A 21,535-nucleotide genomic window follows, 5' to 3' on the forward strand; every position below is an offset into this window, starting at 1 on the left:
GAATGGCTGACATGTGAAATTCCCCAGCTTTTTCTGGGGAAACGCAACCACTCCCGCCGTACCGAGGGAATCATCCACCACCAGGAACTGATTTTATATTGTTGGAGTCAGGATGTCAAATGATTCTTGATGTGAAAAATAATAATAAATATAATATCAATAATGGAGACAGTGAAACCACGTGCACTCGAAAATATATGTACAACAATCATCATCATTCGCCAAACACGGACTCCGCTAAAACATGCAATAGTAAGTCAACACACATGGCGACAGATTAATTACAGTATCGACCCCAAGACCTCCTATCTACGAATGATTTCGGACGGGTCATGAAATATGCAGAATATGCTGGGAGATGGTTATCCATCATGTGCCATAGTTCAGATCAATTACTGGTTGGCTTGGTCTCTCTGCCATTCGCAGGCATCAGGGAGGCATTTCGCTTGCCGCTGTTGATCTGAGCAGCAATCTGACTCTGGCGGAATCGCTCAAATGCCTCCGTGTCCTGTGTTTGGATGGCCCAAAGTTCTTCAACGGTGGATCCCAGCTCCTCGAAGGCCTTGTCGGCATTCGCACCCTCGAAGTGAGAACGCGTTTGCTCAACATGCAGACGGTCGAGTTTGTCGCGCAGGGCAGCCAGATGAGAGTCGTCGAGAGGGGTTGCCGACCCATCATCGTCCACTTGGCCCAGCGAGGGTGAAAGGAAGTCACGGCGAAGATTCTGACCAAGACGGTGAACGTGGCCTTCTTCCGAGGTCATCGCGCGAGAATGGAGTGAGGTAATGGAGCTGGCACGAGACAGGCGCAGCGCAAATTGATCGGTTTCCTCGTCATCGATGGCATTCTCATCGATGTTCATGCCGAACAGCTGGCCGTTACCACTAGGCGCCCCGCCTACATCGTCGCCGGAATTCTGCGAGCTGGTCTCTTGGATCGCGGATGTCACAGAGGGCGGCTTGACGCAAGTTTCAGGATATTCGTCTTCGAAGCGCTGAATCATTCGCTGCAAGGTAAAGTCAAGGAATTGGAGTCGGCCTGCCAAAATGATGATTAGCTCAGGCCATTGCCGATCAACAGGAACCACTCATGGTGAATGATGTACTTACGGTAGTTCGCGTCATTTCCAGCTCTATCTTCACGAACCAGAGCCGATTGGATCCGAATACGAATATTCCGGGCAGAATAAAGCAGATTCTTCGACATGTCCCGGGGTCGTTTAGGCACAAACGACCTTGATTTCCGTTGCCGAGGGGTAGTGGTCCCACTGGGTGGACCAGACTGGTCTCCAAGCATGTCGCGATGATGCAAGGTGCCGAGACAGACTTCTAGAGCCTTGACCACACCCGTGCCTCCAATGACATAGTCTTCGTCGGGAGCAGGTTCAACGTCGTCCTCGCAAATCTCGTCACCACCAGTACTTCCAACGAGGTGTTGTAGGATTTCAGGTACTGGAACAGTGTCACGCACAACCGAGGTGTCTGTCGGATCCGAGAGCTCCTCTTCGATAGCGCCTCGTTCCAGATTCTGAAGACAATACGCCACGATTTGCGAGCCCAGAGCTTTCACGACTTCGTTATTTTCCGCCGTCGGCACTTCGATATCAACTGCAATGATCGTACGAGATACGCGTACTGCCGCCATCAACGATGCATATACGGCACAGGCCTCCTCCTGAGTGGCAGGGTCAGTCGCAGCGGCGAGTCTGGTGATGGCAGGATTCTCTAGGATGTTAAGGTGGCAGAGGCTTGGGCACTCTGGCAGGATTTCGGCGAGGGCGATGGCATGGTCTGCCGCAAGATTGACATCAGCCAAATGAATGCGTTTCAGATATGCCATCTTGGGAAGGAAGCGTCGGAAGGTTGCCAGAGCATCCGGCTTGCTGGAGAAGAGGTCTGGGTTATGAGAAAAGTCGATGAATCGGAGATTGTAGAGGCATGTCAAGCGTTGAAGCAGAGGGTGAATTATCGATGGGGTCAATGAGCAGTCTGCAAGACTCAGCGCATAGAGCGGGAAGTCTGCCTCAAGAGCGGATGTAATCAGGTCCAGATGCTCGGAGATTGGATTTCCACCTAAATCAAGTCCCTCACATTTCCCGAATTCTAGATAGCGAACGACATGTTGCAGGCCTTCTCGGGAAAGATTATTGTTGGCGAGGCCAAGTCTTCTTAGACCAAGTGTCGTTGCTGCCTCGCAGATTTTCTCGACATCTTCTGTTGTGGGATCACACTCGCTGAGCAATAGCTCTTCCAGATAATCCCCACCGAATCGCTGGGCAAGCGAATTCGCAAAGATGGCTGTTGCGTCGGCGACGGACTTGGTGGTAGGGTTCGGAGTCTGCGGTATCGGTGTACCGAGATCAATGGCTGGGATAGGGATTTTAGGAAGTGGAATGCCAGAAAGGTCAATGGCTTTCAGCGATTTCGCGAGATGAATGAACAGGCTGATATGACGCCAGCCTTCGGGCCCAATCCTAGGGTTGTCCTTCAGAGACAGCTTCTCTACAACACAGAACCGATCCTCTTTGCTGATGGACTGAATATCGGACTTCCTGGATCTTCTGCGCCTTTGCCTCATCTGTTCAACGGTCTTGGTGGAAAGCAAGGCGGCAAGTATTGTCCGCACCGATGTGTCGTTAAGCGCACATTTCTCCAAAATCAGCTTCCGAACAGGCACGATAGCAAGCCAATCGCAGAACGTGGCGGTGTCCTCGGGAGTCATTGGGAAGTTGGTGAGGTCAAGGACGGCAACGGTGCCAGGAGACTCGGCGAGGGTCGAGGAAGGCGAGGAGATCTCATCTACCACCTTCTTCAGCACAGGCGTTTCTCGTAACTGACAACAACGCCGATAGATGCGGACCGGATCCGTCGTTGGGTGGCTTTGTGTTTTAGACCGAGCATTTCCCGAGGCGACAGCTCGAGGATCATCCTCCAGATCTTCAGTACTCAGCTGCATAGGAACAGTCCCATTTGCCTCTGCCTGCCTCCGTTTCCTCTCTTTTCTTTCTCTTCTTTCCTCTTCCGACCGCTTCTTCTTCTCTTGTTTCCTTGTCGGTTCCTTGGTTTCCCCATTCGATTTAGTTTCTTTCGAATGTGTCGCCGATGAGCTGGCTGTTTGTGTGGGAGCACTGTTGTCCTGCTCATGTCTTCCCTTGTCATCAGTGACGGGTTGCTGGTTCTTCGGAGTACCAGCTTCCTCTCTGTTCTTCGACTTGGAGTTTGATCTTTTAACTTTCTGACAGTTCGGTTCCGCGGCATCATGTCGCTTGCTGCTACCAGGCGAGCCCTCCTCATCAGAACCGCGCCGAGATATGCCTGCAATCTCAACGTCGACACAGAATGCTACACGCCTCATTTTCTTCTGGTCCAGATCCGGGATCCTACATCTATCCCGCTCACGATCGATATTCATGACGCGACGCTCGCAGATGCCTCTGTTCGGCACCGGCTTACCAGAGGAAGAGGAGGAGAATTTTCGGAAAGCACTTTGGAGAAAGGACGGGCCCTTGGGAGAGGTAGAGACGAGCGGAGTGGGTTCATCTCTCTTCTCGTCTTCCTTGTCCTTGGGGAAATACGCCGCTCCAAACGGGTTATGCGTGTCCATTTTCGAGATTGGCGATACAGCCTTGGGACTTGGCTGCTTCATGGACGGCTGTGAAGGGGGTGTCGATCCTGAGGAGAACTTGGAGCTTATGCTTGAAATCCATGAGTTTCGCCTGCCTGTGATCGAGCGCGGTGCACTTTTTTGGGGTGTCTGTGACGATTCAGATGCCTTTGCCTCCGCGCTCTTTTCGTCTTTCGCATTGCCATTTTCACATCCAACTCGGTCGCTCACACCCGATTTGTTCCCAAGGGTATCGGGGGCCGAAGGAAAGGGCTCTCGCGGGGGTGGCGGGGCGTTCGTGTTGAGGGAAGTGGTACACTGTGCGTTGCATGGTTGCGAAGTGATGCGCTCGGCATCGGGGATGGATTTATCGCTGATTTGGGATGATGCTGACTTGCAGCGAGAAATATGGTCTAGAGGATTCTTGTTAGATGGTTCTTACATTGAGTGTTCCAGGCCAATGCAGAAACATAGACCACCAGAAGAGCATGTCAAAGCGGGGGGTCCAGAACGCACCTTTCTGTGAATGGTGAAGCCAGCTCACATCCACAGTCTCAACACCCTCCATTTTTCTTCTTTTATTTTTCGCTTTTTGTTTTGAAATCTGTAGCCTGCTGCTGCAAGATAGTGCGAGGAAAGACCCAAAGGATGTGTTGATGAATTGATTAGAGAGGAAGAATATCGTCCGGTGTCGGAGGTCTGAGCTGAGGTAAATCGCGATGTCAAGAGACGAGGTGCATGTTTCGCTATGCCGACCAAAGGTGATATATCTTAGCTCGAAGCTATGAGACTAGAAAGATATGATCGATCTTAATGCTGTCCGATATCTGCGAGTCGAAGGATGTATTATTCCTGGAAGACTTAAAGGCGGCGATGGTGCGACTGTTCCATCAGATGACAGCGGAGCATAGGCATGATCGATGGTGTATAGTAGAAGTAGAGATAAAGAAAAGGGGGTTGGTGTTAAATCAAGATAAAGGAGGGAACAAAAGGAAAGGAGATACAAGGGGAAATTTCTTTTAAAAAAGAAAAACAGAATTAAGCCATCACGATGGTGGTTGAGTAAGAAGAGGAGGAGAAATCCAGGGAGGTACTCCGGAGTAAGTTAATTAATGATTTACCTCTTTTTTTCTTGGGAAAATAGTAGATACTACGGAGTAGATAGTCCTTAGACTCCGTAGACTCCGTACGCATAGTCAGAAAAAGGGACCCAGAGCGAATGGATTTCTAGCTGACCCAACAGTAGTGGGTGGAGTGCAAGTGGGGGAGATCCTGGGGAGAGAGCAGATGATGATTGCAGAAACGGTGAGCATTGTCAACCTAAGCACTAGAGCCTTCTCTAAAATACCTAATGCTAATCACGCTTCGTTCCTACAGAGTACAGATAGACTACATATTATCATCAACTCGAGAAGAGAGTCAAGAAGGCTGACTCCTCCACCCAGTATCGGACACATCATTGATCCTCCGGGGGCTGACTTCCATCAAGTCCTCCACCCTCGACGTCAACAATAATAAGACGTTGTACGGAGTACGCTGTGCGACAAACTCCCACACATCAAGTCATCATCTCGCATCCTTGAATAATCATAGGTAGATCCTCAAAGTTCGACAAAACCCTTACTTGGTGCGACCAGGCAGAATGTCCTGACCCTGAAGTTGCCACCATGGTACCATGTCTGAGATGAGGGTATTCCCCTTCTGCACACGACAAGATGCCAAGATCGCACAACCAGTGTACCGGAACTTGGGATCTGGGACTTGGGTGTCTGGGACACGGGTTATCATGCTTAAAGTTGTAGGCCGTAACTGTAAGTCATCATGAGATGGACTACGAGGCTGAAAATCTGGAATCGCCTCCTCAGCTGGTCCCCACGTGACGTAGTCAATCCAGTGAATGCTGTTGACTGCACATCGCATACGACTGATTATCTGGGACTCTAACGAGCATTCATGGTGGCCACTAACCCGGATATTAATAGCTAGTGTTCTATCTAAAACTCAAAAGATGTAATTTCTCGTCGCCATGCTGATCTCGTGGAATGAAGACGCAAGCTCTCTTGTGTCTCATCTGATATCAATGTGGCGAAAATGCCGCCCTTATCGCAGATAATATATCTTCGCCAGGAGGGTTAGCAGTCTCTCTCATTCGGCCGACCTACGGAGTACGGTTTCCTTTTTCTCTTTACAACTCAACAGCACACCGACCTAAGATAAGAGGCAGCCCGTGTTTCTCAACAGAAAGTCAAAATTTCATCGAATGCGGCGGCTGCTGGAGCCGTCTAAACTCTGTCAAGCTCTCGAGGCAGAGCTTAGATAAGTGGTACAGCGTAAGTGTAACAGGTACTTAGCTACCTACCTTTGATAATAATCCTTCCAGATTGGCCCCTCAATCGATTCGGGTTCGATGCCGAAACAACGACTCTGAGAAACGGCAAGTCACGAGGATTGATTCCGTGATACCACCATCTTTCCTTGTACATACTACGTGTAGCGATGGCATGCCGGTTATTCAGAGCTAGTGGGCGAAGAGCTACTTTCATAATGCAAGCTTTGTACCACCGTCCGTGACGGATTCAAGAGAATCTGAAATCATAAGTTTGTATACTCTTCGCAATCTATCTATCCTCACTGATGAAAAAAACTCTCGAGCTGCAGAAGCAGCTGATATTTGAGCGGAATGCCTGTTAAGGAAAGATATCCCGAATCGAGCAGTTGACCAGATTAGGGTTAGATCAAAGCAAACCCCCACAACCTAAAGCGGTAAGAGCAACTTGCTGCCGAGTGAGGGCTCCTTATCGCTTAGCTCGCCAATAGTCGCTATCGTAGGATCCACACATACTAAAGGTAATCCACAATCATCGAGATGACTGTATGACATTTACGAGGATGAACTAGACCTGGGGGAGATGAGATGGTTATCATGGCCTTAGTCCGTAGTCTTCTACAGCTCGTCCTCGCAACTATAGGCACCTGACTAGAAATCGATTTGAACCTCGACTGAGCCATAGGCAAACGACTGATACATCGGGGCTGGCAAAATACCAAATTGACACAAAACACCGGAGCAATTATTGGAATGGCTCAAACATTTAATTCCCTTGAAAAAAGTAAAAACCCAGCTAATTGCTCCGATGAAACCCATGATATCCCAGACGCAAGACATGAAGTCGTTAATAAAATTCCCATCAGATTTACATTCAAGAAACGCCAATGTGGCTAGACCTATTTTCCCTTTTGAATTTTTTTGGGGGTGATAGAGAGAGAAGTAAAACTTTTTGAATTATCGCACTCGGTGATACTTCTTCAAGCCCGATTCCACTGCCGTCTTATTTTCATTCGCAGAATGCATTTAAGCGGCAAGCTCGCGGATCTTCTGCTCAACGCGAGCCTTGCGCTCGGCGTGGGTGAGCTTGGCCTTCTGGTACTTCTTGCTCTCGGCCTTCCACTCCTCCTTGGTCTTCTTGGCACCCTCATCCTCGTCCTTCTTGAAGGGATCCTCACGGATGGCGGCGTGGGCCTCGGTGTAGAGCTCTTCGATATCACCAGCATCGATCTCGCTCTCGATGTACTTGATGAACTGGCTGCGGTAGCGCTCCTCATCGTCGTCGGCGAGGGTCTCCATGTACTCAGAGACGTGGCCACCGAAGATGTAGTTGCGGAGGGTCTCGGCGTCGAGCTCCTCGGACTCGATGTCGAAACCGGGGAAGCGGTTCTCGGAGTGGGGGATGAAGATACCACCGTCGGAGGCACCCTTCATGGCACCGAAGACACGGGCACCGGTGGAGGTACGGACAAGACCAACATCGAGGAAGGCCTTGAAGGGGCGGCGGGTACCGTCGTCGGTCTCAACGGCCTCGGTGAGCTTGTACTCACCATCGGCCTCCTCGACACCGGCGAACTGCTCGTCAAGGCCGAGCTTCTTCAGGGTGCGGCGGGCGAGGAGCAGACCGGTGGCGTAAGCGGCAGCCCAGTTGGTCAGACCCTGGGTGATACCATAGCGCTTGAGCTCGTGGGAGTAGGCGCTGGCGAACACCTTGTCACCGGAGATCTCGGAGTAGACGATCTGGGTGATGATGTCGCGGTTGGTGAAGCGGACAACGAGGCGGTACTTGGGAGCGTTGTACTTGTTCTTGGCCTGGGTGATCAGGCGCTTACGGGCATAGTAATCGGTCTTGCCCTCTCTGCGGCGTCTGTACTTAGTCTGGTAGCGACTGTAGGAAAAAGAAAGAAAAGGTCAGTACATCGCGCCTTGTGAAGTTTTATTTTTATTTTTTTTTTTGAGTAGAAATCCTCTCACCTGTAGTACGCGCTGTTCTTGACTTGCTTGTGGAAAGGCTACAGAACAGAATCCCCGAGTCAGCAATTTGCGCTTCAGATTTTCAAACAAAGGCATCCGAAGCATCTTGCAAAGACCCGTTTCCTGTCCCCACAACAACGGCCGACACAAAGATATCGGCCCATTTTCAGGGACGATTTAGATGAAATGCGAGCCATGCATCAAATGCTATCATATGCCTGGAACAACAATAAGACTCACCATCTTGACTGTTGCCGCGGGATGAGAACCGAGTTGTCGACGTTGGCTGCGAGAAGGAAAATCCAGAGGAGGGAAATTTCGTGCGCGGACTTTGTGGAGGGTTTCGCTTAGCGTGGCTGCATCCCGACGTAGAACTGAGGTTGGCCACGAGCGGGGACGGAACACTACCATGTACTTAGGACATCTACTTAAAAGCACTATCTATCTACCAGATATCTACATGAATATTGTTTTAATACTATGAAAGAGATATTAACAATGCTAGGCAGGGGTATTATATTTTCAAACAACTCTCTATGTAAATTTGGATATCTAGTTCATCGAGAACACTTGGTGATTGCAATTGATCCTTGACTTAAAGCTTGGCCTTGTCCGAAGTCTCCAGCAACTGAAGACCAGTGATCTTCTCTAATTCCCTGATGGCATCTTGAGTCCGACCCAGGTTGACCTTAATTGTTCTCAATCCGGCCTTCTTCGCAGCCTTAAGGTTCTCACCAATGTCGTCCAGGAAAACAACGTCAGATGGCTCGGCTCCCTGCAAGCCCCTCTGCTTCGCCAATGAGTCCATCTCCTTTAGCGCAGCTGCATAGATTTTAGGATCTGGCTTCCTGAGCCCCGTGTGTGCTGACGAGATGAAGAAGTCGAACTGCGACTTGACACCGTTCGAGTCGCTGTTGTATGCGTGCCCGTCGGGAAAGATGACTGTATTTGACAGGGCTCCAATGATAAACTGCCCCGAGGCCTTCAGCTTCTGCAGAGCTGGGTACATGTATGGATCAGGTGTCCGGGAAACCCGCATCATCTCCCAGAAGAGCCACTCTGCGTCGATGATTGGTAACGCAGGGATCGATGCAGGTGCGGTCGCGGGTTGCTTCTTCTGAAGATTCTCATGGAACAGCTTCCACAGCGTCGGATTGCGTAGGTCGTTGTTGAATCCCTTGAAGAACTCCGCATCCAGTTTGATCTCGCCTCGCTCCAGTTTGTGCCAGCTGCCGTTGGGCGATGTGCGCGAGATGCTGAAATTTACCCATCCAGGAGGAATGTCATGTGCCAACTCGTAGTCCAGAATGGCCTGGAATGGCGAGACGACCTAGAAAGTCCTTAGCAATGTCTTTCTGGGAGGGTTTGTGGCTCAGTTGCCTTACACACACGCCTCCGATATCGAAGAGAAGGCCCACGGGGCGTTTGTCGTCGGCCATTATGAAGATCGATCGCACTGAGTATGGTGGTAATAGCTCTTTTTCTTCGTAATGATCCTAGTACTCCGTTCTGGAGTAGCTAGCTGGGAATCCTCTGGTATTTGTTCCTGCGGAGTAAAGAAGTGACATTAAGGCATTTGCCGAGGTTAGATAGAATACGGTTGTGCAAGATCTCTACTATGCCCCAAAGGCCGAGGATAGCGTTTATTGCTTGAGATTTCCAAGTCTCACATATTCACTACCCTTGCAATGCAGTGATCGCTAAAGAGAGAAACAATTGCAGACCAGCCAGATCCCACAACAAGAAGCAAGCATGCGTCAGATGAGCACCAGTATCACGTGACATTGGTTATCGATAGGAACATCTTGCGCGTCTGGATTCGCGGGTTCTTAGATTGACGGAGTCGACAGCTAGAGACGCAGGCGTCGATATGGAGCAATGGACGCCAGTCGGACACTCTTTGAACTGAAGTCAACGTTCATCAGGGCGCAAGTGCGCATCTTATCAGAAAGCCTAGAAGCACCGGAGGATTGGAGAAGTTACGCGACTGGGTCGGAAGAAGATGAGTTGAGCGATAAGGCGGTTCAGGATGCTCTGCAGAAATGTGAGCTCACCTCTTACAATCTTCCTCCCAACCGGTTATTTCAGTCTCAGTTACCAAGAGCCTCGAACGCATTCGATCCTACAGATTGGTTCTAGAAAACTAATTCCTCTCTAGTGAATGCTACGTTGAAACAGCACAATCGCATCATCTACTCTTCCCAAGCCATTCAACATGTCGCGCAGCAGATTGCAAGCCTCTACTGGTCGTTAGTGAGCGAAGCCACACGTAATGAGGGACTCGGCAGCAAGCGCGTGGAAAAAACAGTAGATTTGTGCAGTCACTTGTGAGTCTCGCATCTCACACTCCTCTTGAGTGCCCCTCGGCTCGTATATGCTGACACATTGCAGCAATATCGCCCAACTACCCGTGGAATTAGTGGACCAATCTGCGACTGAGGAACAACGTTCAAGGTAAGCATGCAGCGACCGATTCTGGTTTCATCTGACTGATATTCGTGGTACAGATACCGGAGGTTACGAGAACAGCTGGTGCGTCTTGACAGTAAGCGACAACAACGACAACGGCGCCTTAACCAGCTACGGCGGCTACAAAGTCTGCTCGAACCGTTCCTCGAGCCGCAGAAAAATATCCAACCGAATCTTGTCATGAGAGATGGAGAGCTGGTCCAAGAGTTGGAAAAAATGAGGATGCTCGTTGCACGAGTTGGAGGTCGAATCGGGCAGAGTAAGGGGAGCCAGAATACGGAGGGAACTCCGCCGTATGCCTTGGGTTCGGATGAGAAGCTGGCCGCGCTCCTTGACATGTCTTAATCATCGGGAATACGAAGCTTATCGAGGTCAAAGTAGGCAGACAGCCGATAGTCATTGCATCATGACATGTATGGAATAGAAATTGACGAGTTCAAAAGCTTCGAAGCTTAGTCCTTCATGACTTAAGGTTGGCAGAAAGGGCTCTGAACTACTCCGTGCTTTATATTATGTTTTAGAAGGGGTGCAAGGGGCAGATTGGGGACAATCACTGCAGCGACACAGTTCACAGCAGGTGCCAGTGACAGAAAGGAGGAACAAATAACCAACGCTTGGTGGCTTCTTTCCTCTGTTTGATCGCAAACCCTTCCTCCTACCTGTTGTGTCCTCATTTATTCTCATGCCTCTATACTGAAACCTCAGCCTTGAATATTGTTTCTTTCTCCCTATCTTTAAAGATTATTCTACTCCGGTCGACATGGAATTGATGGAGAATGGTATTTCACGTGTCTCACACACTATTCCCAGCGACGCTAGTGACCGGAATGGAAATTCCGAGCCTCCGGCACTTGACCGTTTTGGTGCAGTTGTCCCTCCAGCTTCCCCCGAATTCGAGACTCCTCCTCCACCATCTCCAGTGCTTCATGAGCTCGATTTGGACTATACCCTTCCTGAAGCGTCCCCGAATGCATTTCATTCACTTCACTCGCTAAACGAAAGTGCAGTAGTCGAGCATTCGTACCAATCCGGCATCATCGACGTGTCTACCTCTCCCACGGATTCCAAGGCGCCTTTCGTGCGTGGGCATCGCCGTCGTTCTACCCACGTTACTCGTCGTGATCTTGAGAAGTTCAGAAAGGAGGTCTTGGGGATTGTCGAAGAACGTCCTCTCTGGTGCGAGGAGGGTGGCGATTCTTCTACAACCTCGAATCCGTCAGTGCTCGAGAAATTGAACAGTGCCTTTACTTCTGCAACCATGTCTCTGAATAGCGGCAACGGTGGCCCCGGTTCGGGCATGTTTCCCAATTACATCGACAATGGTGCGAATTCTGCAAATATGGGCAATGCCCCTCGCCAGTCGATGTCCCCCGCTATGCCGGGTCCTCCTCAGGTGAATGGCGGAGGAATGCCTGGAATGAACGCTGGGATACCCATAAATGCTGGTCACCAGATGGACCTTCATCACTTGTACGAAATGGTGCTCGAATTAAGTGACGTCTTGAAAAACAACCGGGAGACGACCAAGAGCATTGTCTCTAGCGCCGAGGAGATCATGGTATGTTACCTATAACTCTGGTTTATCCGTAGGTGGCATGCTGATAACCGATATAGAAGCGCACCTCTTCTGAAGGAACTACTCCCAGTCTGCAGCAGGTCAATGGTGAACTTTCTGGTAGGAACCCACGTATCAAGTCAATTGACTGGCCGCTAATCCTGATAATTAGCCGCCCGCATTGCCGAGCTCGAACGTGCCCTTGCGAAGGAGAAACGCCTCGTTGAAATCTTGAAGCAAGAGCAGACCGAAAATACCAGGCTGATTGGCGAATACGAAGCGGCAGTCGGTACTATGGTGGAACAGATTCGCAACTATTGTCAGAACAACAACATGCATTACCTGGCTCAGAAACGCCATTACAACAACCTCCTTCAGTCCGAGCGTGACGCCCACCTTGAGAGTCGTCTCGATCGCGACTATTGGCATGCTCAGACAATGAAGTGTGCTGAAATGATTCGTACTGCCTACCGTCTCCGTTCCGAGGAGGACGAATTACCTATTCGAATCGTTGCTGGCCTTCAGAATGAGGTTCGCGCGTATCGCAACGCCCTCGGGATGGACCCAGAGAAGCCCGAGGAAGAATACGGCTGGGAAATTCTGAAGGACGTGCCTCCAAATTCTGATTGATGCGACTGGTTCCCGGTACGATGTGTATTCGCTGGGGATTCATGAGTTACGACCCTTTTTTCTTTTTCTTTTTTGCCTGCTTGATGGATAGGGCGTTCTTGGGAGCGAATCTCTTGGGCGATTGAGAGTTTTCCTGGTGAAGATACCCATCTCTGCAATGCTTTCTTCTAATCTTCTTTTCTTTGGTTGCAATTCCGGCTTTGTCGATGAAAGTGTGCTCGAAGTCCGGAGCTTTGACAAATGGATATTTCTTATCGATGTCCATGATCTCGGAACTATCTTGAACGTTGGGCATGCTCCTGCAAGTCGCCGTTCGGTTGGACATTCTTTCTTACAAACTGCTGCTAGCAGTAGTAGTCATATAATCCAAGATGGTCTTTCGACCTCAATTGTATTTCCAAGATCCTCTCTATTTCCAGCGCTTGGCAATGTAGATGCGTCATGGACACATTGCCGCTGAGTCTTCCTGTAATACTCGCAGAGTGCTCAGTCCGTGTGGAATACCTCGTCCAGGACCTTCCACCACCCCGGTCCCTCTGCACTACCCACAGCGCCAGGAATGGGACTCTCCTGGAGCCAAAAACAATATTTCAGCATTGGCTCTTCCCCCTCAAACCAACATAGCAGAGAGGCATACCTGCATCCCATCCGTCATCGCCCACCACTCGCGCACTTTCGGGTTCGCGCGCATCTTTTCCATGTCTCCATCGTAGTCATCCCCAATATACTTGAATGTAGCGAAGAGCGTGCGATCATTATCGAAGAAGATAGAGTCTGTGAACTACTTAGCCCCCTCCCCTCCCCACAATCAACGCACTCGAGAGTCAAGATATGTTGTCAACTCACAGTCTCTGATATTACAATCTTGGATCTGCTGGAGGACCTCGGGCCAGACGCTCGCGTGGCATTCTTTGTAGGCCGCCACTGCGGAGGGCTTGAGGTGCACGATTTGGGCGATGCGGCGGGTGGGGGCCATTGCATCCTTCGAGGGTGGTAGTCCCTCAATTTCTAGCAGGTAGCAATGGGTTGATGGATGGGAGTTGACTGTTGTTAAGATATGATAGACGGGGGGAGGTGGTTTTGGTGTTATGAACTTTCTCTTCGGGGTGTTTTAGCCCGAGGGTGGGGGAGGAGCTACTACTTCGTACTACGGACTGACTGTATGGTTTTCAGTGAAGTGAAGTCGGATTCGATTGATTCTCATCTCGATCGATGAAAGAAAGGTAAAGTAGGTAGTGAAAGATCCCCAAACGCCGTGTGTATATCCATCGCTGATCATCCCAAGGTATCCAGAGCAAGAATGTCCAAACAAAAAAAAGGGGGAAGAAAAAAGGAAGAAGAACAGATACGTGAACCAGTCTCATCATCGCAGGTCTCATTGCCGCTGCATCTGGGATTTCGGTACGGGTCGGATCCACGCCACGGCCAGGTTGGCTGCGATGGAGATCACGCCGATGATCCAGAGGGACCGGGCATAATGAGTGCCGTTGTACCGGAAGATGATGGCAAAGATGATTCCGCCGAAGTTGCCCATACCGCCTACAGCACCGGAGACGACTCCTGTAAGAGTGTTAGTGATGAGAGTCCAATGTGTTTGAGGAATATAGAGGAGGGGTGTGGGTCAAGGTACCATTTGCAAAGGGATGGACATGGGGCACAACAGCAAAGTTGGCGCCGTTGCATGCCTCCAGGAAGAAAGCCAGGCCAGCGGTCAGGCCGAACATGGTAGCTTCGGATTTGGGGTCCGTGAGGCCCAGGGCCAGAAGGAAGGCGCCCATCACGATACCGAGAAAGGACATGAACAGCTTCTTCGACCACACGGCCTGCGTGTGATTGTACAGCATGTCGGCGATGAACCCGCCCGCAGGACGGAAGACGACGTTGAGAAGGCCAAACATGGCCGCCCAGCGGCCGGACTCGGTTTGTCCCAGGTGGGGGAAGTTGTCGGAATAGAACTCGCCCAAGATGGAATTGATCGCGAGCTCGGATCCAAAGGAGCAGGCATACGGGATGGCGACGGCAGCGGTGGAGAGGCTGAGGAGGACGTTTAGAATTTCCCGGCGGCTGGGGGAGACCACTGCGTCTGTCCTGAGGACATCAACTTCGCCCACTGCCTGGGCCTCGGGGTCGACAACCTGAGGCGTTTGAACACCTTTCTTCTCTGTTGGAGGGGTGGGAAGATTGATCGATGGTGGGCCAGAGGGGCGAACAGAAGGACTACCAGAGTCGAGGCTGATGATGTTGCCATCCGACTCAGCGCTCTCCTTCATCCAGATATGGCGCTCCGACCATTTACCAGTCGGGGTATCCTCGCAGGTGAGCAGCATGCACAGAGCCAGCACGACAATGATGCAGAACGGGACGACGTAGGCAACGCGCCATGCTTTGTGGGGGGCAAGGCCCCGGGAGTGAACAAGGGAATCGAATATGGCAGGCATAAGGAAGCTAAAAACGACCATCAACGTTAGATGGTATCAGGAGGAGTAAACAACACAAGATAGGTGGCTTACTAGGTGATGCCACCTCCAGCATTGCCCCAGCCCGCGGCCAAGGAATTGGCAGTTCCGATGATATTCTTGTCAAAGAAACCGGTGCACCAGACTTGACAAGGGACGAAAGTGCCTCCGAGAATACCGATAAAGAAGCGCAGCGCAATCAGACCATTAGGGTTGGTCACTAGACCTGCCATTGCAGTCGGGATAGAACCGCAAAGCAGCAGTCCGATAAAGACAAGGCGAGGGCCGAATCGGTCGCAGAGCGGTCCAGCAATGAAACGAACAAGGAACCTGTGCATATTAGCTATAGAGACCATCAGCCTGGTGTCCCCTGGGCATTTCTCACGTGGCAAGTAGAGCAACAATGTTCGAGTTTGCGACTTGCTGCTGGGTCATGTGGAGATCATTCCGGATAGTGACCGTCAACTGTGTATATAATGGTTAGAAGAAGAGTTCTATGCTGCCAGTTGCATCGTGTACAGTGGTTTGAACCTACCAGAGGTGGAAATGCATACCATGAGAGGAATGCAACCATGAACCCGAGCCATGAGAAGAAAAACACCCGACCATACTGGTCAAATGGGTTGAGAACTGGTATCGTCCTTGCTTTTCGGTTACTGGGGTTGATCTCTGAAGACACGAAGAGTGACTTGATGAAGCCCATCGCTGTACAGGGTGCTCCAATTGATGGCAAGTCGGTATATAGTCGAGGATATACAAGACAGGGAGATTATTATAGACAACAGGAAGCACACAAGGGAGACTGTCCGACTGGTCAACAGAGAAGTCACTAAAGAAGTCACTAATTATGGAGATTTCTGATAGTGGGGGAATAGGTTGAGCTGTGTTCTTGATCTGATCAATGTGTTGACCGGCTAGGAGCAATAGCTATATAAAAGACCATGCCTGAGATACAAGATCTGATAAATATCAAGGGCAAACGACCCAAGCGCCGCAAATATCTTGGTTCTCATCTATGACAAAGTGAAAACATCAGCTATCTCCTAGGGATGTACACTCACAGCAGCATCCAGGACGATTCCAAGCTGTATGACGGAGACATCTCCTCCGTAGATAGACATGGCAGGTAAGCACTGTGTCTTTCCTGATATTCGTAACGGATAAGCAACGATGAGAAAAGAGGATATCAACTCTATCTCGGGAGTCGAATCAGACGATCCACTTGAGTTTGAGTATGCCTGAAAATAAGAGCCCATGGTATTGGACACTCATCCCTGAAACGCCAAAAATGCCAGACTGCCCATGATCGACTAGAAAGGGACAGCAGCCGGGGCTACAGTCTAGCCCGTATATCACGAAGATAAGGCCTGGACTAAGCCACAACCCTGAAGTCATGGTTTTCTTCAGCCAGAGGATCCAACATCAAAACGCAGATAGTGGCCATGGTAGTCTTTGTGGGTAACTCCGCGGCCGGTAGAGTCTCCCGATCAGCCCAATGGCCAACTGGGACCCGGTACCAGGGATAGGGAGCACTCCAGAACTGTAGATTGAGTAGACCGGCGCCATCGAAGATGAGCCGGACGGCAATGATAAACCCCGTGTCTCCTATTGGACACTTAGCGTCTAGCGAAACTCTCGGAAACTTTGTGGATTCAGCATAGATAGGTAATCCTGGCTTGAGCTACAGCCACAGCCCTTCGATCTCGAACCCAGACAGTAGAATGAAGGAAGGTCATGGTGAAGACCTCCGCGGAAATATCCAGAGGAGATGCTCGCCTTTTTAAAGTGAGTAATGGAGGCCCAGGTGGGGAATCTTGATAGGGACCGAGATAAGACTAGAGTTAGGTTACCCTCAACCGTAACTCGATGGAGATCATGGTCGAAGGGGAGATCGATGAGGCGTCCATCATGACGGTGGGCGATACAAGATTAGAAGAGATAAGAAACAGAAACCAATCAATGACTCTCACTCTCACGTGATTAGAAATGCCCTAGAAACATGGTTGCTGCCTCAGGAGATCAGTGGCCAGTTCCAGGCGTTCCATTCCACCTCAGGCGTCCACTGTTGCCATTCTCTACAGGAATCCATACATAGATAAGTACTGTCTTACAAGGATTATGTGAGAATTATGATCATGTTTATTTCTGTGGTAAATCGAACGACTAGGATATCTGTAAGGCTCGCCGATGATACAAATGCAGTAGAAAAATGTGCCAGCTAAAAACAATGCGTCCAAATAAAAAACAAATGACCCCCGTCCTACCAGTCAATGATGTTGGCAGCCTGTGTCTTCGGCGCTTGAGAAGTAATATCACACGCCTTCTTGCCTCTGATCCCCTTGTATCGCTTGTCGATTTTCTGGAAAGGGTCTGGTGCTTCTCCCTTCTTCACCTTCCACTTCTCAGTTCCCAGTACAGAGTCCAGCTCTTCAACTGGGGGTAGTTTCATGTATACCCAGCCATCGTCACGTTCCTCAACAGGGAAGGTAGCAATGTTCATACTCTCGTCGTTCGAGCATCTTCCCGCCTGCTCACCGTTCAGCTCAAAATTGCGCTTGTGATAAGGACAAGAAACCCAGTATTTGCCCGCATCATCGTCTCCAATCAGACCATCCGATAGGACAAAAGCTCGCTTGTGAGGGCACATTTGTTGCGTGGCGTAATATTTGCCCTTGACCTTGAATATGGCCAGCTGAGTGTCGCCGCGCTTGATGTTGGCGGATGAGATCTGTGGATGCTCATCCGAGAAGTAATCGGCCTTGATGACAGGCTGCCAAGCAAGACTGGACCATTGATGACCCTTGAAGTCTTCGTTTGCAGAGTCTTTGGGCCAGTATGTAGGCCGCTCCTGGCCCCGATCTTTGATGACTTCTACCGTGTCGACCGTCTCGTCGGTGTTGGCAAATTGTTGGAAGTACTTGCGCCGCTTAGGGTTTCGAACAGTCTCAGTCCACTCGCAGTAGTAGCTATTCACTAGCTCTTCCATTTGCTGTTCCATTTCAGCACCGATGCCCAGTTTATCGTCGATGATAACCTCCCGCAGATAATTGATACCGCCGGGGAGGTTCTCAATCCATCTTGCTGTGCGTTGAAGTTTATCTGCGGTCCTGATGTAGAAAATGAGGTATCTATCAACGATCGGAATCACTTTCTCAGGGGGCACGTCTTTTGCAAGCAACTCTGCATGCCGAGGTTTGGCACCACCATTACCGCCAACAAAGATATTGAATCCTTTGTCAGTTGCAATCAATCCAAAACTGGCATGTGTTAGTCGTCTGCATCCTTTGCCGCCAAATGAGAGAGGGTACTCGACTTACTCCTTGTTCTGGGCCTCAGCACACTCTCGGACACAGCCGGATACGGCGCCTTTGAATTTGTGAGGTGCTCGAATACTCTTGTAGCGCTCTTCCAGTCGGATTGCCATTCCAACGCTATCGCCGATACCGAAACGGCACCATGTGGTTCCGACACAACTCTATTTCATTGCGTCAATTTAAACGGATGCTAGTAGGAACGGATGGTGTTACCTTGATTGCCCGCAGACCTTTGGCATAAGCGTGACCGCTCTCCATTCCAGCATCCACAAGGTCCGTCCAGATATCGAGTAGGTCTTGTTTCTTGGCGCCAAACATGTCGATACGCTGAGCGCCGGTGATCTTGCAGTAGAGGTTGTATTTCTTGGCCACTTGGCCAATTGTAATCAGCCTATCAGCCGTGATTTCGCCACCAGGGACCCGTGGGACCACAGAGAAGGTTCCGTTTCTCTGAATGTTGGCGAGGAATCTGTCGTTAGTTTCCTGAAGGTCATGGAGTTCCTTGTCCATAATGTGTTGATTGAATAGACTTGAAAGAATTGATGCAATGGCAGGCTTGCAGATCTCACAGCCAAGGGAGTCAGGCTTCCTTCCCACAGCCTTCATCACATCAACAAAACTTCTCAATTGTTTGACGGCGATCACTGTATAGAGATCGGCCCGAGGAAACGGAATATGTGCACAAACTATTTCCCAGTCAGTTTGAGCAAGGGGAGTAAAAGAGTAGGCACTGACGGTTGTTCGAGACTTCTTGACCCATGTCCAGCATGGCCTTGTTGAAGATTGACTGCACCAATGGCATGCAACCTCCACAGCCAGTGCCTGCCTTTGTACAAGACTTTACTTCGGCAATGGATTTGCATGTGCCGTTCTTGACGTTGGAGACAATGTCTCCTTTAGTGACATTGTGACACGCACAGATCTGAGCATCATCATTGCTATCATATCTCTTGTTAGCTTCCTTCTATGCTATTCAATGTGGGCTTGTATCACTCACAGATCATCGGCATTCTCCTCACCGTCCGATTGCGCACCGAGGATAAATTGGCTTGGAGGTACTTCGAGAGGCTTCTGGCTCTTGACCATCTGGTTCAGTTTGATATAGTCCTTGGTGTCTCCGATCATCATGCCGCCAAGCAAGTATTTCCCATCCATTGTGAACAAATACTTCTTGTAGACTCCACCGAAGGGGTCCTTGTATGTGAGGGCTTTGACTGGCTCTTTGTCTCCATCAGTGTCCTCCATGGCACCATCAATGACTGATGGTCGCCGACCCGGAAGGAATTTCGGACCATCTCTGTCAGCGAAGAAGTCACCGAAGCTGGCAACATCAACTCCCAATAGCTTCAATTTTGTGCTTAAGTCGGGCCTCTTGAAACTCCTCGGTTCCTTATCTGGGTTGGTCAGATTGAAGGCCAGTACATCAGCCATCTCGATGCCTGGTGCAATGATTCCGAATGTTTGGTTTTCCCAGCTAGCACATTCACCCACTGCATAGATATCTGGAATAGAGGTTTGAAGACTTGGAGCAATGTGTTAGCCAGTGAAAAATAGTCCAAGATCGGTGCTACGTAGTCACCTTTCATTGATCACAAATCCTCCCCGTGCAGCGCACTGGATGCCAGCTGAGATTCCTAACTCGTCCCTGGGTCGCACTCCAATCTAGCCACAACGTCAGTCCTGAAGTAATGACAGGCTCGGAATCGACCTTACCGCAAAACAGATGCAGCAGCAATCGATCTCTTCTCCATCCGCGAAGACAATCCCAGTCACATTGTTACCGTTGTCGGTTTTGATTTTCGCGACCTGCTTCTCTTGTAGCACATCCAAACCAAGTTCTCTGATCTTTCGAGTCACCAGAGTTCCTGCATCGCCATCTAGCTGTCGTGCAAGAACCCATTTGTTGCGATCAATAAGCTTCACATTTCCAAACTCTTCCAGGTCCGTCATTGCCTTGGCGGCTTCTAGGCCCAGTAAGCCTGCTCCAACGGTAACTGCGGTTTCACCTTTGTGTTTCGATGCGAACTCAATGAGGCGCTCAAGGTCTTGGATCGTTCTGTAAACAAAAATACCATTGGCATCGTGGCCAGGCGTGTGAGAGGGAAGCACCGCATCTGAGCCTGTTGCAATGACGAGGATATCGTAGGGTATCGTGTCGCCTGTTGATGTCCGAACGGTTTTGTGATCGGGGAAGATGTCGGTCACACTGGTGTTGATGTGGTAATCGAATGATCGGTCTTTGAACGAACCATACTGCCAAAGAGAAAGAGTAATGTCAGCATAACAACGAAGAGAAAACATTTCTCGTTCGAGACGTGATGCCTTACCCATTCTTTCGGATTGAGGTACAAGTCTTCAATTTTGCGATGCTCGAAGAAGGAGGAAAGACCGACGCGGTTGTAGGCGATGTGCGGCTCCTCGCCGATCACGACGATGTCGTACTTGCGTCTCTCTGCATCTTGCTTAACAATTTTCTCACTAAGTAGTGCGAACCGCAGTTAGAAGACCGGATAGCCTCGGTGAACTATGTTTTTGATCGGGGACATACATGAATGAGACCGCGACCATTCCCAGTCCCACCACCACAATCTTTTGTCGTCGGTTCTCTTCATCGCGACGAACAGGTACCTCTCCTGCAGGATCGACTACTCCCATATGGGGTATGCTGATGTTGACACTGCCATGACTATGGACAGTGTTGTGGTCCTTTGAACCATCGATCAAAGGCATCGTGATGGACAACAATGCATCATCAAAGAGATTTCTTTCTCGTCTACGGCGTTGCAGAGGACTTGTCTAGTCATATACATTCTACAGACCCTCGTCAATTCGCTATGCACCAAAGAGAACCAATCATTTACCTGTTAGATCTGCTAATAGGTGGGTGTCATTGGTGAGTTCTGGTATGATCCCCCTCGACATGACTCTAATCGCCGATTCTCGCAGTAGGTCAAGCCATACAGGATTACATGATTGTGGAGATTAGTACCGGCAGGGATCATGACAATTACAACTGCCATTATGATCTCCTAGGAGATATCAAGTATCGAACTATCGATCGCTGGAGAACTGCATACAACAATAGCAATTGCTATCAGAAGTGGGCTGATAAGGAACGATCTTCGCTGTCTTTTTCCGCGGAGACTATACTCTATAGTAGTAAGGGAGGATCACCTTATCTCTGCGGGAGTTACTAGCATCCACTCCT

General features: G+C 49.9%; 8 protein-coding genes across 8 annotated transcripts; 2 read left to right on the forward strand and 6 right to left on the reverse strand.

Moving 5' to 3' along the window:
• Positions 1-388: 388 nt before the first annotated feature.
• On the reverse strand, positions 389-4,171 carry ACLA_022560 (putative cell wall biogenesis protein Mhp1; the record flags this gene model as incomplete). The annotated part of the gene is made up of 3 exons (XM_001268967.1): positions 389-1,038; positions 1,110-4,016; positions 4,120-4,171. 3 exons carry the CDS (start codon positions 4,169-4,171, stop codon positions 389-391), a joined length of 3,609 nt encoding a protein of 1,202 aa, XP_001268968.1.
• A 2,784-nt stretch (positions 4,172-6,955) lies between these two features.
• On the reverse strand, positions 6,956-8,146 carry ACLA_022570 (60S ribosomal protein uL18; the record flags this gene model as incomplete). Its single annotated transcript, XM_001268968.1, has 3 exons — positions 6,956-7,817; positions 7,904-7,941; positions 8,144-8,146. The coding sequence occupies 3 exons, from the start codon at positions 8,144-8,146 to the stop codon at positions 6,956-6,958; spliced, it is 903 nt and encodes a 300-aa protein (XP_001268969.1).
• A 352-nt stretch (positions 8,147-8,498) lies between these two features.
• ACLA_022580 (HAD family hydrolase) lies at positions 8,499-9,342 on the reverse strand (the record flags this gene model as incomplete). The annotated part of the gene is made up of 2 exons (XM_001268969.1): positions 8,499-9,233; positions 9,289-9,342. 2 exons carry the CDS (start codon positions 9,340-9,342, stop codon positions 8,499-8,501), a joined length of 789 nt encoding a protein of 262 aa, XP_001268970.1.
• A 439-nt stretch (positions 9,343-9,781) lies between these two features.
• Positions 9,782-10,717, forward strand: ACLA_022590 (kinetochore subunit FTA4 family protein; the record flags this gene model as incomplete). The annotated part of the gene is made up of 4 exons (XM_001268970.1): positions 9,782-9,947; positions 10,062-10,230; positions 10,295-10,357; positions 10,411-10,717. The coding sequence occupies 4 exons, from the start codon at positions 9,782-9,784 to the stop codon at positions 10,715-10,717; spliced, it is 705 nt and encodes a 234-aa protein (XP_001268971.1).
• Positions 10,718-11,132: 415 nt separating this feature from the next.
• ACLA_022600 (uncharacterized protein) lies at positions 11,133-12,557 on the forward strand (the record flags this gene model as incomplete). The annotated part of the gene is made up of 3 exons (XM_001268971.1): positions 11,133-11,930; positions 11,987-12,047; positions 12,100-12,557. The coding sequence occupies 3 exons, from the start codon at positions 11,133-11,135 to the stop codon at positions 12,555-12,557; spliced, it is 1,317 nt and encodes a 438-aa protein (XP_001268972.1).
• Positions 12,558-13,043: 486 nt separating this feature from the next.
• On the reverse strand, positions 13,044-13,533 carry ACLA_022610 (L-rhamnose mutarotase; the record flags this gene model as incomplete). The annotated part of the gene is made up of 3 exons (XM_001268972.1): positions 13,044-13,127; positions 13,195-13,331; positions 13,404-13,533. The coding sequence occupies 3 exons, from the start codon at positions 13,531-13,533 to the stop codon at positions 13,044-13,046; spliced, it is 351 nt and encodes a 116-aa protein (XP_001268973.1).
• A 399-nt stretch (positions 13,534-13,932) lies between these two features.
• ACLA_022620 (MFS transporter) lies at positions 13,933-15,716 on the reverse strand (the record flags this gene model as incomplete). Its single annotated transcript, XM_001268973.1, has 5 exons — positions 13,933-14,117; positions 14,188-15,002; positions 15,068-15,343; positions 15,399-15,478; positions 15,549-15,716. The coding sequence occupies 5 exons, from the start codon at positions 15,714-15,716 to the stop codon at positions 13,933-13,935; spliced, it is 1,524 nt and encodes a 507-aa protein (XP_001268974.1).
• Positions 15,717-17,273: 1,557 nt separating this feature from the next.
• Positions 17,274-21,057, reverse strand: niiA (nitrite reductase niiA; the record flags this gene model as incomplete). Its single annotated transcript, XM_001268974.1, has 9 exons — positions 17,274-18,270; positions 18,331-18,488; positions 18,541-19,013; positions 19,063-19,265; positions 19,325-19,849; positions 19,907-19,989; positions 20,041-20,580; positions 20,655-20,805; positions 20,876-21,057. The coding sequence occupies 9 exons, from the start codon at positions 21,055-21,057 to the stop codon at positions 17,274-17,276; spliced, it is 3,312 nt and encodes a 1,103-aa protein (XP_001268975.1).
• Between the last annotated feature and the right edge of the window lie 478 nt (positions 21,058-21,535).

Source organism: Aspergillus clavatus, genomic scaffold (assembly GCF_000002715.2).
Source record: "Aspergillus clavatus NRRL 1 1099423829805 genomic scaffold, whole genome shotgun sequence".
Taxonomy (NCBI): Eukaryota; Fungi; Ascomycota; class Eurotiomycetes; order Eurotiales; family Aspergillaceae; genus Aspergillus; species Aspergillus clavatus.